The 17,774-nt window shown below is 40.5% G+C and overlaps 1 protein-coding gene across 1 annotated transcript in view; it reads right to left on the bottom strand.

Moving 5' to 3' along the window:
• The window catches only part of LOC109475895 (sulfotransferase 1C4-like), a 12,369-nt gene extending 3,700 nt beyond the window's left edge, over positions 1-8,669 (bottom strand). Inside the window, exons 1-6 of the mRNA XM_019776716.1 lie at positions 8,655-8,669; positions 5,274-5,428; positions 4,081-4,298; positions 3,213-3,369; positions 2,771-2,865; positions 2,036-2,192 (exon numbers count right to left, since the gene is read on the bottom strand). Coding sequence (XP_019632275.1) covers positions 2,036-2,192; positions 2,771-2,865; positions 3,213-3,369; positions 4,081-4,298; positions 5,274-5,397 — 751 coding nt within the window. The 5' untranslated portion in view covers positions 5,398-5,428; positions 8,655-8,669. The remainder of the gene's footprint in view (positions 1-2,035; positions 2,193-2,770; positions 2,866-3,212; positions 3,370-4,080; positions 4,299-5,273; positions 5,429-8,654) is intronic.
• Between the last annotated feature and the right edge of the window lie 9,105 nt (positions 8,670-17,774).

Below are 17,774 nucleotides of genomic sequence, written 5' to 3'. Positions count from 1 at the left end.
GCGGAAACGTTCGTTCGGACGTGTATGATAACGGGCGCCGGGCACAACTCCCCCTGTGACACGTACTAAGTACATAGCCAATGTCAAAAACCCTTCAATCCGTATATAACTTTGCCCAGCGATGCCGTATCATGTTGAAACTTAACACAATGCTAGTAGTGTTTGAAATCTACTAGATACTTGTGGATATGTATGTGATGCTAGTATATTGGATTTTTTGGTTAAAAATGCACATTTTGGTTAAAAAATACATAGCTCACTTCATATACTCACAACACTATTGGCATCTATATTCTACAAGATAAGGGTTCACCTCCAATACTTTTACCTTGTCCGCGGCTATTTTGGTTTTAGTGTTGGGATCTTTTAAAAATGTATTCAAAAATGTCCCTTTTGCTCTTTTTGGCCTCAAAAACGTTAAAACGTTTACCGTGTTGATATCAAATGGTTTGCTGACAATAGTATAGTCAGAAAGGACATTGTCCATCGACTAATTCTTTTGTTTAAAGTTTAAAACATTCTGTGTTTTGTTTAATATAAACGAAAAGGTGTAAATCTTGTGTATGAAAACCTACGATAACATCCCATTTGTATAGTTTATAAACTGAAAAGAAGTTTGCGTAATATATTTAAAATGTACTTTCTTTGGCATCTCAAAATGGCTTATTGGATACTTTCCTGAACATCTTGACAAAAAAATAGTTTCTGTATACAAATAAAGCATTAGACCCACTGGTGCAAAACCACACCATAGCATCTTCCAGTACCACTATGGCACATTTATGTCTCAGTCATGTTGTGAGGAGACCACCTGTCCAAGGAGATCGCTTTTCTTCGGTCCCCTGGGTGGTCGCCTTGGGCAGGTTTGACTGTATATGTATTACACGACACTGCTGTTCATGTGCTAGTAGATATCTTTCAGCACATTGCTGTTTCTCCCAAGTCAACGTGCCAAAAAGTGGAAATAAGAGCTGGTAGCCAGACCATGTGTTATTTTATCGTACATCTCAACCCTCCTCCACCAAAGGCTATTGACATGTTGTTCAGATGTAATATTATGCATGTATGTTTGTCTTTACAACTGAACTGAATGTGTGATGCTCCCCAAATAATAACCTAGGACTAAGACAAGGCCTACCCAGCACTAGACTTGATTACGTGTGTTCCTGTGTTATTGCATGTACTAGTAAATCAATGAATTTACTTGCTTGACAATCAGGATTCACTCCCTCGATGAGATAGGGATCTCTGCCGGTGTTGTAAGGTAAGGTGTTAGGGCTAGGGTTAAAGTTAGGGTAGGTGTTCGGGTTAGGGTTAGTATCATTGTTCCGGGCTAAGGGTACACTTACGATTGGGGTTAGGTTAGGTTTAGTCTCCCACATCACGACTTAACCCCTCCAATCCCTTGGGTATGTCTTGGGTATATTAGAAACCCCCAAGTAGTGTCGGAGCCATATATTCGGCTGGGTGATGTATATGGCTTGACACCGGCAGAATCAGTGACTTTGCCGGGCCGCGATCTCTACACTGACATTTACTACACGCACATTTGTACTGTACTACTCAAAATCAAACTCCAGACCAGTTCCATCCAGCCTGAGCTTGTGCTTGGCATCATAGGCTTCATTTTGCTCCGGCGTGAACATGCTCTTCCAATCGCCAATGATACCTGCAAGGAACAAAAATCAAAACAATATCAAATTATTACCTTCACCAAGGTTATATTTTGATATTCTTCATGGGGTTTGTTGTTTGTCTGTGTGCGTTTGTTTGCAAAAACGATTATTCTAAAAGGCTTACATAGTTTGTCTTATAATATAAATTTGGATAGGTCTTGATGAGACTTCAAAACTATTAGTTATTGCACGCAGTGCTACATAAAATCAAAACATATATATACAAGTACAAGCTAAGTCTCCACCATGTGCATTGTGCAAGTACAAGTCTACACAACACCATGTGCAAGTACAGGTCTACACCTGCTATCAAATACGGCGATATAATGTTTATTTTTTTAAAATTTACCTTACCTTACCTTTTCTGCAGATGAGTTTTTTCATAGCTAATTCTGATTTGCCCCAAGATGCCTTCAAACTGTCGAAAGTGCATGACTCGGCGATGTTGGTGACGGCAGCGTCGTCCAGGCTGGTCTCCAGGAAGGATGCAACTTCGCTGACCACACTACGCAGGTCCTATGAGAACAAAACAAAAAACACAGTCGATGTCACTGCCGGACATTACAATTCAAAAGTTGTCTTTTTTTCAATACGTTTGCTCAGTACAAGGCCACATAGACCACTTCTGAAGTAAAGCTCACCGAAGCAGCATCTCGTCTTCGTGAGTCAGAAACATCTATCTTAGGCAAGCTTAGCGGACTAGTCAAAGCAGGGGTTACGAAAGAATCATGGTGAACTTTATGAACATGTAAGCGATGAAGAAAAGTTCATTAGAAGAGTCTTCAATCAGTTCACGGGAATAGCAATGTGGATCGGTGTGTTAACCACGTGCAAGTTTGATCTTTCTTGAGCGACACTATTGGCACTGCTGTCAGTCTTTCAATTAATAAATAAGTACTTAGTCGTTAATTTACTAATAACAACATTGATATCAATAAGATCAATATCTGTCAAACATCTTTCAAGTACGACCTGAATACAAGACGACATATACCTGGATGATTTACATTATGTGTATAAGTTTAATCAGAAGAAGAGATACGATGGGAAAGATGTTTCAGTATTGCTCGGCATTTTCAGGTGTGAAATGTTACCTTCTTCATGTCTTCATACTTGATGAAGAAAAAATGGCGGTCATCCTTCATCTGCCACCAGCCGAGGACGTGGTCGTAGAAGTCACCAAAAATGCCTTAAGTCGGAAAAAAAAGATTTTTTTTTTGTTTTAGAAAACTAGATAGTTTTGAACTTTGAATATCATTTAGCAACTTCATTTCCATTCACCAATATGTGATATCACTTGCGTACAAGAGTCTTGTGCAATATCTTACAGTTGCCAAGATGGTAATTTTACGGGTCTGTATGCATTTATGGGTGCTTGTTTCTTGTAAGTTTTGTAGAGGGCATACCTGCTTGTTAAGACAGTTTGGCAGAGTTTACGATTAGAAATTTGGACTTGACACTTGCTCGGGAGAATTTTATTTGTTTGAAATCTCTTTGGTGCTATGACACCATATTGCGATTGCTTGTTGCAATTACCTTTTCCTTTAAGAAAGACCTCTGCATACCCTTCCCAAGATTCGAGACGTTTTTTGATAGCATCACAACCGCCGTACGTCTCTACCATTTTCTTGTTATAGTGGTACAGAGACACAGCCGTGTCTTTCGGGTTCCTCATCACTACAATTACTTTTATCTGAAAACAAAGAAAAGAGGACTGTGTGAAGACATTTTCAACATGTGTATGAAATCTTATGTATTATGCATAATTTCTGAACAAATGCATTGGTGAAAGAGGCAAAACCGTGTAAGACCAAACGGGACAGTGATAGACAGCCGATTAAATCTACGAAAAAAACAACGTCAGACTGCTCTTCTATCCTGCACGCCAATATGGCGGATTCAGAGTACGAGTCCTAACTGCGCATGCGTGGCGAGATGGATTGTGGGTACTATTCAGATTTGAAGGTTCTGAGACATAAACAAAACACGTCTGGACATGTCACAGACCTTTATTTTAATCTTATTTATTGCGAAACCTATTCAAATTTGACTTTTATTCATTTTATTTCACAAATATTCATTTACATATAGTAAGGACTTATTGTCCATTGGTAAATGTATTAGTCGACTAAACATCAATTTTCTTTCCAATGACGTGGGCAGCCTCGGTTGCAACGTTCAAAACATGTTGGACGGACTATGACTATCGACTATAGAATGTAACGCTATCATCTATCAACTGTCACCATACATGTATGTTATATCATATCGGGGGTGTGCTAGATCCTTAGATACTTTCTTTTATTAATCTTGATGAGTGGACTTGGGTAGAAGCAAGGGGTTTCCTTAGTAGAAGAGTGTATTTCAATATTAGACAAAGGTTGTGAAAAAACAATCCCGGTACCTTTCCTGTAGGATTGGCGACCGTTTTGGGGGCCAGGTGCCGTTGTAGGTGTGTGTGGATTATACGTGGAGATGGCGCGTCTTTCATAAGTTCATGACGTGGTTTTTCATCTCCCGGCATATGCAGTTCGAAACACCACATGGAGTGTTCTTCAGGAGTAGCCATCTTTCCGGCAGCTTTCATGACCTTGCTCACTATCTCTATCATCCAGTTCGTACCTGATAAAATAAAAATTCAAATTAAGGGAACCTGTCAGATACAAAACTACAACATGCAGTAGCTAAATACATAAGCTAACATTGCTAGGACTTCTAATACTAACAATCAACATGGGTTCTAAAACTACTCTTTGATACCAAACCGACTTGTGTTTTGATTTTGAAATTGATGTTCTTTATGTTTTATTATCATATAGCCGGGTGACGTTGACCAATCAGAAGGCTCCATTCCACATTCCTTATGTCGCCATAATGTCACAAATAGAGTCAAAACTGGGTCTTTATTCATCCCAATCCATACATTAAACAACCCAATAATCACCCACATATGACCTCAGGTGACCCAAAAAGAACACCCCTTTGTTCTAAAAAATCCAAAAATAACTTGAATTGTGTTCCAGTGACCTCGGGTGACTCCCATAAGAACACCTGTGAAACTGCCTTTGACCCAGATAGAACACGCCCTCTCCAGTGACCTCGGGTGACTCCGGATGGAACACAATGTTCTATTTAAGTTTGCATGTGTTGAACAGGAATGTGTCACTCTTTACTGTGTAAGTTTTGATGGGTTATATGATAATAGCGTTAATGGTCTGCCCTTTCTCGGTGAATATAGTGTGATAAAGCCTTGTCAGTTGCTATAACCACCTCATAAATCCACCTCGTTCGCTGTGCTCACTCAGTGGCTTTATTCGGTGGTTATAGCAACTGACAAGGCTTTATCACACCATATTCACCTCGGGGCGGGTCATTAACCCTTAATTACTATTCCTTTATGTATTATATTAAATCTGATTTGTATTTCTTGCTTCAAGAAGGTCGCAAAGTTTTTTGAACGCTACTCATAATTATTACGCAGCTGTTTACAGAGCAAATTGGGTTAAACCAGGTTGAACATGATGAAAGGCAACCGCTTTCAAACGCGATAAAATTACGAAGTTCTAGAGAACGCCATACGATAAAGATACAGCTCACCTGCTTTTGGGTAGGTCACGATGAAAATGTCGTCATCACGGACAGGGTAGTCAGGAATGACATCCAAAGTTTCCTTAGAAATTTCACCAGGAAACCTAATACCTTGGTACTCGTGTTCCTGCATGTTTACAGCGCTTTGGTGACCCTTAGATAACCTGAAGATTGACGTGAATAGACAATGTATGAAGTGGCTTCACGGGAGCAACTGAAAAACAATCTGATTCTTTTGCTTTAGGATACTGGAAACAAACTATGAAATGATTTCTGTATAATGAATATGTTATTTCTGTAAGAACACCAGTGTTATGCTTGTTCCTGTGAACCACTAGTACTGTACGTTGTCGACATGCTGTAGTGAGCATATGAAGCGTGTTTACGACCGTACAGTAACAAGCTTGGGGCAAGAGGGAGGGGGGCGGACGTGATCAAAAATTTGAGGTGATGAAATTTTAGCGATGAAACAATGACCGCTAAAGTCGCTATAATTAAGTGACCGTTATCAAATCAGGAATTGCAGTAGGTACACAAAGTAAACGTAGTGGTACCCCCAAGCAGACTACGTTTCAAATGGTAGCAACACCAGAAAGGACACTGGCATGTCAACAGGTGAAGAAAACAGGTCAAGACGCCAAGGCACGTCTGTTAACAATGAAGCGAACACGCAAATAATATCAATCCCTTCCATAGATTTTCTCATGTACGCTGTGAATCACAGTATAAACAATGCAACGACAAACCACTCTTATAGTTTAGGTTATAGCAAATGACACATACTTCGTCTAAAAGAGACCGGTGACTCTTAACTGTGAGGCCCTGCTTGGCTGGAATGTGGACAAACGGGCTGGATAAACATTCTGGACTGATCACGTGAAGAAGGTTCACCCCTGACCGACAGGGCACTTGAGGTAAGCTTTGTTTCTCATGTGAACCTTGTTTCTGAGGTAAGCTTTGTTTCTCAGGTGAACCTTGTTTCTGAGGTAAGCTTTGTTTCTCAGGTGAACCTTGTTTCTGAGGTGAGCTTTGTTTTTCAGGTGAACCTTGTTTCTGAGGTGAGCTTTGTTTCTCAGGTGAACCTTGTTTCTGATGTGAGCTTTGTTTCTCAGGTGAACCTTGTTTCTGAGGTAAGCTTTGTTTCTCAGGTGAACCTTGTTTCTGAGGTGAACCTTGTTTCTGAACAAATTCTGTGCTCGGTCCACGAAAGGAGTTTGCAAGGTGCCCGGGGTTGTATCAAACCTCTGTGATCTACGCTCGACACCATACACTAAGCACACTGTAAGAAACTGGCTCCCTCCTACGCGAGGAGACATCAGCTCAAGAGACACTAGAAACAAGCACCGCCTGACTGGGATAAGAACTAAGACAAAAAGATACCAGAACAGTCCAATTCCTTTCATGACTCGCCTCCTGAATGAAACAGATCTGTGATCAAATATTGTTCTAATGCCCGACGTAAATGACATTTACCTATACCCATTTTTATCTGTAGAACGTTATATTTACCTTGTGTACCTTTAAATATATGTGTGTGTCGTTAAGTACTCCGACGTATCTGTCATACAACCTACCTGTTTTAAGGTAGTGTTTCTTATGTTTTAGAATTGTTAATTGAGAAAGATGAGTTTTTGCCACTATTTCGAGTCTACTTTTAACTGTTTTTAAATGTAAAAAGTACGCAATTCAGCCCATGGCTGCGATGTACTTTATCTGATCAAAATGATCGAATAAACCATTCATTCATTCATTCATTCATTCATTCATTCATTCATTCATTCATTCATTCATTCACACTGCTTTTGTTGGAACACCGATTTCAACAAAAAAAACTTGGTGGCCTACCGCCTGTAGTGGGACACGCAATCTAGGTTCATAAACGTTAAGATACTAATAAATGGGGTATTATGGGTACAACACCATCGTAATTATGTCATCATAGGATGTAATAAGTCATCCATTAGAACTAAAACAGATACTGTGACAAAAACATAAGGGTGATCTGAAAGCAACTGTATTCTCTAAACCAGTTCAAGAAACTGTAAAAAAAAAAAATACACTGTCAGGTACTTCACCGGATATTTACCACCATCTTGATATCAAATGGTTTGCTGACAACAAAATAAAGAGCATATGACTTCAAGTCACTCTTCTGCTATGTATAACTTAACAAATCCTATCTCTTATTACAAATGATACGGTGTACATCAGGTGTACGGAAACCTACAAAAACATCGAGTTTGTAAAATGAATTACATAATGAAAATATACCTTCTTTGGTATTTCAAAATGACATTTTTGATACTTTCCTGTTTTCTGTCTATAATTAAAGCAATAGACCTGCTAGTGCAAAAACACACCATCGCACCTTCCAACACCTCTATGGCACATCATTGTAGCACTACACTTTACCACAGAACTAAAATGTGGCAATGAGCCATCAAACTCTCACAGATTGAAATCTAATTCTATAAATTCTGTTGAGCTAGCCAGTCTTGCTTTTCTTTCCGGGGCTTCTCTTCCAGAATCTCCACCATCGTGAAGCCGGCCTCTCACCCCCAGTTGCAGCTGTTGTCTGTCTGGACGTCTCGCCCTCATCATTACCAGGAGTCTGTCTGCTGGACTTTCGTGACTTCTTACGCCTAAACAGTGAGCTGCAGAGCCCCCTGAAGCATCCGTAGCTCTGCTTTGGCTCGTCCGCCATCTCCACAACAGTCAAGACATTGGCACGCTGCTTCTGTTCCTCCATTACAAAGGGAATGGTGAGCTGCTTCTGCTCCTCAGTCATCACAGTGCCGACCTGCTTCTGCTCCTCAGTCATCACAGTGCCGAGCAGCTTCTGCTCCTCAGTCATCACAGTGTCGGGCAGCTTCTGCTCCTCAGTCATCACAGTGCCGGGCAGCTTCTGCTCCTCAGTCATCACAGTGTCGAGCAGCTTCTGCTCCTCAGTCATCACAGTGTCGGGCAGCTTCTGCTCCTCAGTCATCACAGTGCCGGGCAGCTTCTGCTCCTCAGTCATCACAGTGTCGGGCAGCTTCTGCTCCTCAGTCATCACAGTGTCGGGCAGCTTCTGCTCCTCAGTCATCACAGTGTCGAGCAGCTTCTGCTCCTCAGTCATCACAGTGTCGAGCAGCTTCTGCTCTTTGGTCATCACAGTGTCGGGCAGCTTCTGCTCCTCAGTCATCACAGTGTCGGGCAGCTTATGCTCCTCAGTCATCACAGTGTCGGGCAGCTTATGCTCCTTAGTCATCACAGTGCTCTGCTGCTTCCTCTCGTCAGCTATCTTAGTGCTCTGCTGCTTCTGCTTGTCAGCCTTGGAAGATGAGAGCGCCTTCTGCTCTTCATTGGCAACGGCACTTGCGGGTACATTCAACACGTTATTCAACGTACCGAAGCAGTTCTCCGTAGTTGGCTGTGGACAAAAAAAAGGCCATTATTGAAAGGCAAACCGGTCTTTTACTGTGTTCAAAGCTTGTCATTTGTGTGTGCGGATGTGTTTTTGTGTGTGTGTGTGTGTGTGTGTGTGTGTGTGTTGTATAAAACATCCATTATGAGAGTGTATATGCAGGCGTGTTCGTGTGTGCAAAATACTAATCTGATTTTGAACCTACAAAACTAAAAAGCCCGTAGTTCTGTTTTCTCCATTTCTGTCGACCATTTCACCAGTTACCTTCCAAGGTAGTACTTTAAACGTTATGTGTGGTCCCTCAGCAAAGTTTTGATTTCAGATTTTAGATCATATTTTGTTGCCTGTACTTTTTACACTAATCCAAGACAGTTTCTGCCACACACGTTGATCAAATAAGTCTATTAAGAAGGGATTATAACATGTAATAGTCTACAATAGACTGAACTGCCAAAGAATAATAATAAGAAGAAGATGTAAATAGACTACTTCTATATTCAGGTTTTCATCTACCTCTAAAAACTGATCTTGTCATAGCTCAAATTTTAAAGGACCAGAGCTGAAAATTTATAATAACGTTAAGGGGGCACACCCCAGTTTATTTGGGGCCTCTATTCGAAGCTGCACACCCTCAAATCTAGCGACCGTCTCTGGCGTGGAAAAATTCGGAAGGAGAATAACTGTATATGGGACGAAAGGGCATCTCTTCAGCTACAAGACAAGCTGAGTTTGGTTTCTTCAACCTTTTTAAGTTTGGTAAAATCAACGGAAAAAACATTATTTTCACTCCAAAATTTATGCCCAAAATTGCGAATTTTCGCGTAGGATAATCCCACAAAAAAAATTTTCCGGCAGAAATGACTGATGCTGGCAGAAAGACCCAAGCCTTGACTATACCCGAGTAAATTATAAAGAAAATTCTAGTACTGTAATTTTCTAAACAGTCCACGGCGCGAGGGGTTGCAAATCCACCCCTACGAAGCCGCAGAGCGAAAACAAGGTCAAACGGGCGGATTACACTTGGCGCGCAAGGATACCCGGAAGTAAGGTTCGGAGCCAAAAGAAATTTTCACCCCAAAATCACCATTTCTTACACTCTTCAGCCATGTTAATGTTTAATGATACTTCGTGGCAGTTAATAAGAAATGTCACCTCAAACTTGGACCCTCAAAACCCTTTCGTCACTTTTTTACAACGGACTATCGTGGAAGAACTGGGGTGTGCACCGTTAAGCTGATTGTATTTACCATGCTCGAGTCGTAGAACCAATGCCCGCTGGAGGACCTGTACTTATACTCGTAGCGGCCAGGAGCAACCTTTATCACAAAGGTATACTCTTCACTGTCACTGCAAAAACAAAACCACAAACATTATGTTAAGGGACTTATGAAGCCCCAAAGAACAGATTAAACCATGAAGAAAAAGGACGCTTCTGCTGTTTATTCTTTTGAAACTTGAAGTAAACAATTTTGCCTCTTGACGTTTTCTCACGTTAATCATGATGTACAAATGTAGCACTGTGGAACTTACAGACTACTACTGTAACACAGAAAGCACTGCCACCAGAGCACAAGCCATGTTTGTTTTGTTTTGTTTTGTCTTGTTTTGTTTTTTTGTTTTACTTAAATTTTTACCTGAAAACAAGGCTCATACGAACCACCTACAAGTTTTGGGTTATATTAAGGAACCATAGAGACAGATGTTTGTTCACCCTAGACTTGAAGTTTAAGGTTGTACCCATATGGGAATCCTTCACAAGGAAGCTTTCAATGCGGAACCTTTTCCTGAGAGATGAAGAATGGAGGGGAAAAGGGTGATTTGCTTCCCTAGTAGTGGCTATAGCAAAGCGTGTCCTGACCGAGAAAGTTCGGCGTGCACAAGCGAATGATAGCATGGTAACAATCAGAACTAGAGAAGTAGCATTTGCAAAGCAAATGCGTAATGTTTACCTTCGGACATGGTCTGCCCTGTTAATTCTTACTGAAACACATTCACATACATGTACTACTAGTATGGTGACAGGAGCAGAGCAGACCATGAAATTGCAACATTATGTAACCCAACACCAGTCACCATGGTGACAGACGTCAACAAATCATGTTATTGGCCAGGTCAGAGGTTAGTGTTTGGAACAGAAGATGAGGAGGAAGAAACTGAGTAAAAACAATATGTTTTCCTTCGGTAAACATAACAAGAACCGAAAGATTTAGAAACAGTAGCATACCTTACCTCGTAAGACTATTGAACAAAAACAACAATCTGTCATGACATGGTAACCGCTTAACTATGATCGCAACCTATTGTAAATACTTTTAATAATTTGCTGTTTTTAACTGTTGTTAAGAATTGCTTTTAATATCTGTGCCAACAGTTTTTAATAACCTGCAGATCAAGGACCCTGCTACTCTGTACCGTACAGTCTGAAAGAAATAAACCAGTATTAAACGGGTGGGCATGATCGGTGATGACACTGTCTCACCTCTTAGTGACCTTCCCTCCGTTTCTCCAAGCGTCCCAGCTCCCGAAGACACGGGTTTCCTCAGACAGAACACCTCTCCAGACAACAGTCACTGTCTTAGACTCTGCTAACTCCGTCTGGAAACAGAGACAGGTTTAGTCAACATGTTATAGAACTTAAACTTCCACTTAGGCCATGTTTATTGAATGAATGAATGAATGAATGAATGAATGAATGAATGAATGAATGAATGAATGAATGAATGAATGAATGAATGAATGAATGAATGAATGAATGAATGAATGAATGAATGAATGAATGAATGAATGAATGAATGAATGAATGAATGAATGAATGAATGAATGAATGAATGAAATACCCTTATTGTACGTTTGTGCTCTAACAAGCTAAGTACAGGTCATGAATAGATAAGGAAAAGGATACAACAATGATACTTAAACTATGTAGATCTAATGTAGATCTAATGATACATGGTTTGTCAAGTTTCATAAGAAATATGATTTTTTTTCTGATTCATTTAAATGTCCAAAGCTGGGGAACTTATCTATTGTATAAGAATATAGGAAATCTCTCTCATTACTATACAACGTACAATCGACTACGAAATGATACTTATCCTCAATGATACTCATCCTCATCCTCAATCTTATCTAAGTCGCAAAATTGGCAAATCCTTTGCTCTCGAGGATTATATGGATCGAACCTCAAAACTGATGGGGGCGTGAGAATCCTCATAATAAAGAAAAATTTGGCAAAAAAAGTTTCCTTTATTATGAAGTCTACGGGGTCATGAAGGTTGAACAAATCAACACAGAGTGTATGGTATATCGAATAATGGAATCTTAATTTAGATTTCTGCACATTTTCGTCTTTTCCTTGTCATCCGTATCAAACCAACATGGCTTTATCTTTAGAAACTCGCTCACAGTCCTGTAAAAAAGACTGCAGGTACTCGCTGAAACGTCTGACTCTATCAGAGACTAGTATTACTAGTGTAAATAGCACAAGTAGAACACCCCCGGGTTAGAATGGTACAACCCACCACCCCCGGTGGTGAGTAGGCTAGTCCACTTCTTGGAACCGGTTGTATCCAGTTCAGTCTATGTTCTCTCAAGAATACACACTACTGCAAGTACACCTCTCGTCTCCTCTCATCATTCCCTAACCTTGGGGTGGGGTACAGGGCTAGGAAATGGTTCGTTACACTAGTATGTACCGTCACTGTATGTTACAAGTTCTAATCTGTCTACAAAAGAATATTGATCTATTACAATCAGTCTAACGGAGAGCAAGTAAACTTGAGCTCCAAGGTCTCTCTTATAAACTATGACAGGCTTATATGATTAACCCTTGTCCTGCTGGCAATTTTTACACAATATTTTCAAATAATTTCATGTCTTAATCAGGTCACAGACCCTTGACTTTTTTTGCCCTACGGTGGCGTAGTTACTTCCGCATTCGTTGCGGTGTGATGCGTTGCACAAGAAACACCCCCAAATCGCACATATACAGGGCACTATATAGATGGTACTGTATGTGCAACCCATATATATGGGCCCCGCAGGACAATTAACATGATTATATGATTTAAACTGACACATATCTTCAGAAACTCGCACACAGTTCAGCAACAAAGGACTACAGATGCTCTCTAATTTGATACTAGTTAAATGATTTGTAGGGTGTCAAAATATACATTCTGTTACAAACTTTTGTATTTACCTGTGACGTTGTGTCTCCATGATCATATACATAGTCTGAACCTCCTGCTTTTTCAGCCAGGGGGCGTTCTTCTGCAGACTTCCTCGTCATTTTCTCAGCTAGATGGATGCTTCTCAGTAGTAAAAGCTATCAGAGAATGAATACGTCAGGATGGAACATTGAAAAATCTTTTCACTTTTACCCTAGATATCCAAACCTCGCGATAGATGTCAGAACTAACGTCTGTTTTATGTTTAGAGGAATATAAGTTGTTCTAGAACGGTCTGTTTCTGTGACGCAGCACTGAAGCCCACCAGATGTTAAGCACCGTTCTAGAACAAGTTTTGTTACACCGCGTTTTTAACCTCTGTCATCTGATATAGACTAATTCATGAATTTGTGGTCAACTATATTAATAGTTCTAAAATAGGATGATCTTTACATGCACATGTGATACTAGTATATAGATACATCAATACATATGCAGCAGTCTTGCATTGTTGTTTAGTATGTTAGCGCTACTCGATAAATGTTTGCTACGGCGCATAGCTATAGCCCTAAACGCAGTAAAGACGGTAAATATTTCACTCGTTTCTTTTAGTTCCTACAACTTACTACCCTGGATGCCAAACTAGTATCGGGCCGTTAGCCGTTTTCCTTCGGCAGCCGAGAGCCCTTCGCCCGCCTGCCTAAATTACCGCTACGGGGGAGTTGAGCCCGAGGGGAGTTGTCCGGCCAGCCAAACTCCCCCCGGGCTAGACTCCCCCGTAGCGGTAATTTACACCAGCGGGCGAAGGGCTTTTGCGGCCCGGACAGCGAGTTTGGATTCCAGGGTAACAACTTACAGCTGTTCAATTTCTTTCTACGTGTAGATGCTACGTAAATACTACGATTAAACTTGTGGCCTTTATGCAATAGAGAAATGCACTGTTCCTACCAGAATTCACCTGGAATTGAAAAAAAAAAATCACCTGTCTTTCCAGAAAAGGTAAGACGACCGTCTCGTAATGCACTAGAGAACGGAATGCACTAAAGCTAAAACGTCACGGTCGAAATGCACTAGTTAATGACGTCACTAACGTCTTTTATTGTATGACGTTTCTTCTAATTCTGACGTCACAAAAGTCGCCCTTTGGAGCTCATAATTGGTCGTTTTTACATTTTTTTTTACAAATTTGCACTCCAGGTTTGAACTTGTTGGACTTTTTAATACTTAGAATAATTGAGAGCTTTTATTTAAACATTTCGGCAAAGACTTACATCAGAGATAACTGTCGTATGGTCTCTGTAGCTGTATTCTTTGTTGCGTCATTCTGACGTCTTTTATATGATTTTTTGGGTAAAACCGTTAAAAATAGTTTTTCCTTAAAACCCCGAGAAATGCAACCAAACTTTAACAAAAAGTCTATGATAGAATATTAATGGAAATGACTGCTAAGACTTCTGCTGCCCCTGGCAACAACACTGACGTCAAAATGACGTCATAAAATTTTACGCTTCTAGCATAAGCCATTCAGGCGCTATCCGAGATGAAGTGGGCGCGGGCCTCAAAAGCCCCCCCCCCCCGGTCTGAAGAGGGTTAAGACATTTTTGTTAAAAAGATAAAAAGCACATGAACGTCGGAGGTTTTTTCCACAAATGCAAATTAGCGCACCTCGTCCCTGCTCACACCATTGCGAAAATCCCTATTATGACACGTGGATATTTCTGCCAGTTTTCACAACGTTGGTAATGGTGTGACAATGTAGTGTTGTGCTGTAACAATGGATATAGTTAGTGTTGTACTCTTGCCGTTGTTATTTGTAGTCTTGCCGGCTCAAGTGCCTCCCTCGAGCGGGGCCGGCCACCTGTTTGAATATGTGCTAGCGTACGTGCGTGCATAGGAGCAAAAAATCTACACTTTTAGTTGAAAATAGCTCCAAATGCCACAAACTTGGAAACAAAATGAGATGCCTCCATGCATACACTAAGATACTTCACTCAAAATGGTCAGGAAATAGACATTTCCCCACAAGTCTCCCTCTATTGCCATTTATGAAACCATTTCAAAGTATTATCTCCTGTGTTGCTAGGGAGGTATATTTTCCTCAGCAACGGTTGCCAAAGAAACATGATATACATTTCCAAGGCCCTGTAGATTATACTTTTCCTCCGAACGAAGTTGTCTATAAGTTTTACGTATGATGTGCACTCCATTTTGCTGGGAAAGCAGCAAATCAAAATTAACCAATCATGAGAAAAGACAATTCCCATACAAGTGCATGGTTGGTTTAGCGGCCAGCCAATCAGAGGCTAGGAAAACGGTCCAACAAGAATTGAGGGCCAATCAGCACCAAGGCTAGGTTAACCTTCGGCATGCTGAATAAGGTAAACGTCTTCTAACCAAATTTGTATTGCAACGGCCCTAGCAACTTTTTTTCCCACACGAGGCCTTTGGGAATAGAACATTTAGATACCCATATCTCCAGATAGAATAGACTAATTTTTATGATTTAAAGCTTAAAATGTAAGGAATGACACATCAAATTGGTTGAATGCATGAATCAGGCTCAAATATTTAGTCCACATATATGACAGGTTTTGAAAAGTAAACATGCTATTTTTTACCAATTTTTTAAATTAATTTCAGAAGCTTATAACTTCTCCCAGAAACGACATGTCGAAACAAATTAACATTTTTGTAATTCTTGGTTCCTTTTTTATCAGTCCATGAAGTTACATGGAAAAATATCCATATTTGATTATTTTCCACTCCCTTTGGTAAGTGCAAAAGGACACAGTCCATATAAGGTCAAAGTTCAAGGTCAGATAGCAAGGTCAAAGCTGCCAATGTGCAACGGCTATCATATAAAAAATATTCCACAGATATAGCTAGACACCTTCCTTTTCAAAAACCATGATGAGAATTTGCCACCTTAGGTGGTACCGATATCTCCTCTTGCCCATGGAACAGTATAGTATAGTATAGCATAGTAAAGTATAGTATAGTATAGTATAGTATAGTATAGTATAGTATAGTATAGTATAGTATATCATAATTATTGAACTTCGTATGTGGATTGGTTGTTCCTGTAGTCATTTTCACATAAAGTTGTTACTAGTAAATGAGTATGAAAGTATAAGCAGAAGTGCATGGAGAGTAATCAGCTAGAGGTGGGAGTATTTTACTCTACCATCTCGTTGGTATTCATTACCTATAACAGCTACATTTTGATCGTTCAGCAGATTAGGGCCAGTCTACAACCCATAGTGTAAATGTTTAAGACAGGTGCTCTTTCTACTCAGAACAGCTCCAAGAAAATGAATGATTACAAAGTCACTAAAGTACTAATACTTGACCTTGAACTTTATTGCATATACATGCCCCAGTGGGGCTAAATCAAGTTACAAAAAGGATTAGGCAAACTATTCTATGTTCTATCTATATCTAGACTTCTATCTATGTCATGTTTCTTCTCTCTTCTTTAGACATTTGTATACGAATTTACAGTTTTTCTAATACATCATGGTTAACTGAAGACAACCGGTTAAAATCGCTTTATATATGGTGTACCTAACACATAACCTTCTCGACAACGGCAAAACTTTTAATGTCGTCTACTCGTCTTCCAAAGCATTCAGTACTCCAGAGAAGGTGGCTTCTCCGCTGGCATCACTCTCTAGGTACCCGTCGGAGAGCATCATCCACACCTGGTCCGTGCGCCTCAGGAGTAAGACGGCGCTGCTGCTTGCCTGGGTCTGCCCGCCCTGCGCGGTCAGAGACACGATCTATACTCTTGTAATAAACGATATATACTTTTCGTAAAGCAGCCTAATGAGTCCTAACTGGGAACCCCTGCTTCGCTGACCAGTATATAGACAAACGGGTTAGATAAGCATCATTGATTGCTCAGGTGTAGAACGTTCACCTCTGAACGACAGGGCACTTGAGGTGAGCTTTTATGAGGCACGCGAGGTGCGCAAACGTTCGGACGGTGGAGACATTGGACTGCGTGGCTCCTCGACCTCTGCACTTGACGTGGCGTCGGGTGGTGTAGTGGTTAGAGCGATCGACTACGAACCAGGAGACCCGGGTTCGATTCCGAGTCGTACCTGAGGCATGTCTGAACATGCGCCCCGACGTTGTGCCCTTGGGAAAGGCACTTTACACGAATTTTCTCACTCCACCCAGGTGTGAATGGGTACCTAACTTCGGTTGGGGAAAGTCGTATTCACCTGGCGCCGAATGGCTGCCGTATAGACCCTTGCGACAGTTCCACAATAATTTGTGGAACAAATATGTGTATCATGTATTATTTGATTGTTGTGATTTGTCATGATTATGTAATACCCTGCATCAATTCAGCCGTATACAGGCTGCGACTGCACGGATACTGTTTGGACAATAAAAACCATTTATTATTATTATTATTATTATTGATACATTCCCTCACTCGCTGCGCCTCGGCTAAAATTTATACACGATGATCTGGTAGGGGTCAAAATCCTTTCTGTCCGAATCTCCTTCTTCGTATTCAGCTAGGTGTAAACTTTTAAATCCACCGATATAACAACAACCGAAATAGACAGGAAGACAGATAAAGTACCGAGATCGAATTGCATCGAACGCGCGAAAAGTTAATTGAAATATATTCCCACCTTTAATACTTTTTTTTACATATTACGGAAAGTTTGCTTATTAAATGTCTGTATATATTTACGTCGTATTAAGCGCACTGAAAGGTGACGGAAAGGCGGAATTTGCCTTTTAGTGGCCTTTACGAAGTCGTAAAGTCAACTGAAATATTTCCCCACCTTTAATACACGATGATCTCGAGGTCAAAATCCTCCCTGTCTCAATCTTCTTACTCGTATTTACATGTAGCTATGTGTGAACGTCTAAAACCATCGATATAATTATAACAAAATAGAAAAGTAAACAGAG

The sequence above is a fragment of the Branchiostoma belcheri genome, unplaced genomic scaffold (genome assembly GCF_001625305.1).
Source record: "Branchiostoma belcheri isolate BF01 breed outbred unplaced genomic scaffold, Haploidv18h27 scaffold35, whole genome shotgun sequence".
Lineage (NCBI taxonomy): Eukaryota > Metazoa > Chordata > Leptocardii > Amphioxiformes > Branchiostomatidae > Branchiostoma > Branchiostoma belcheri.
This window is presented reverse-complemented; position numbering and strand designations above follow the sequence as displayed.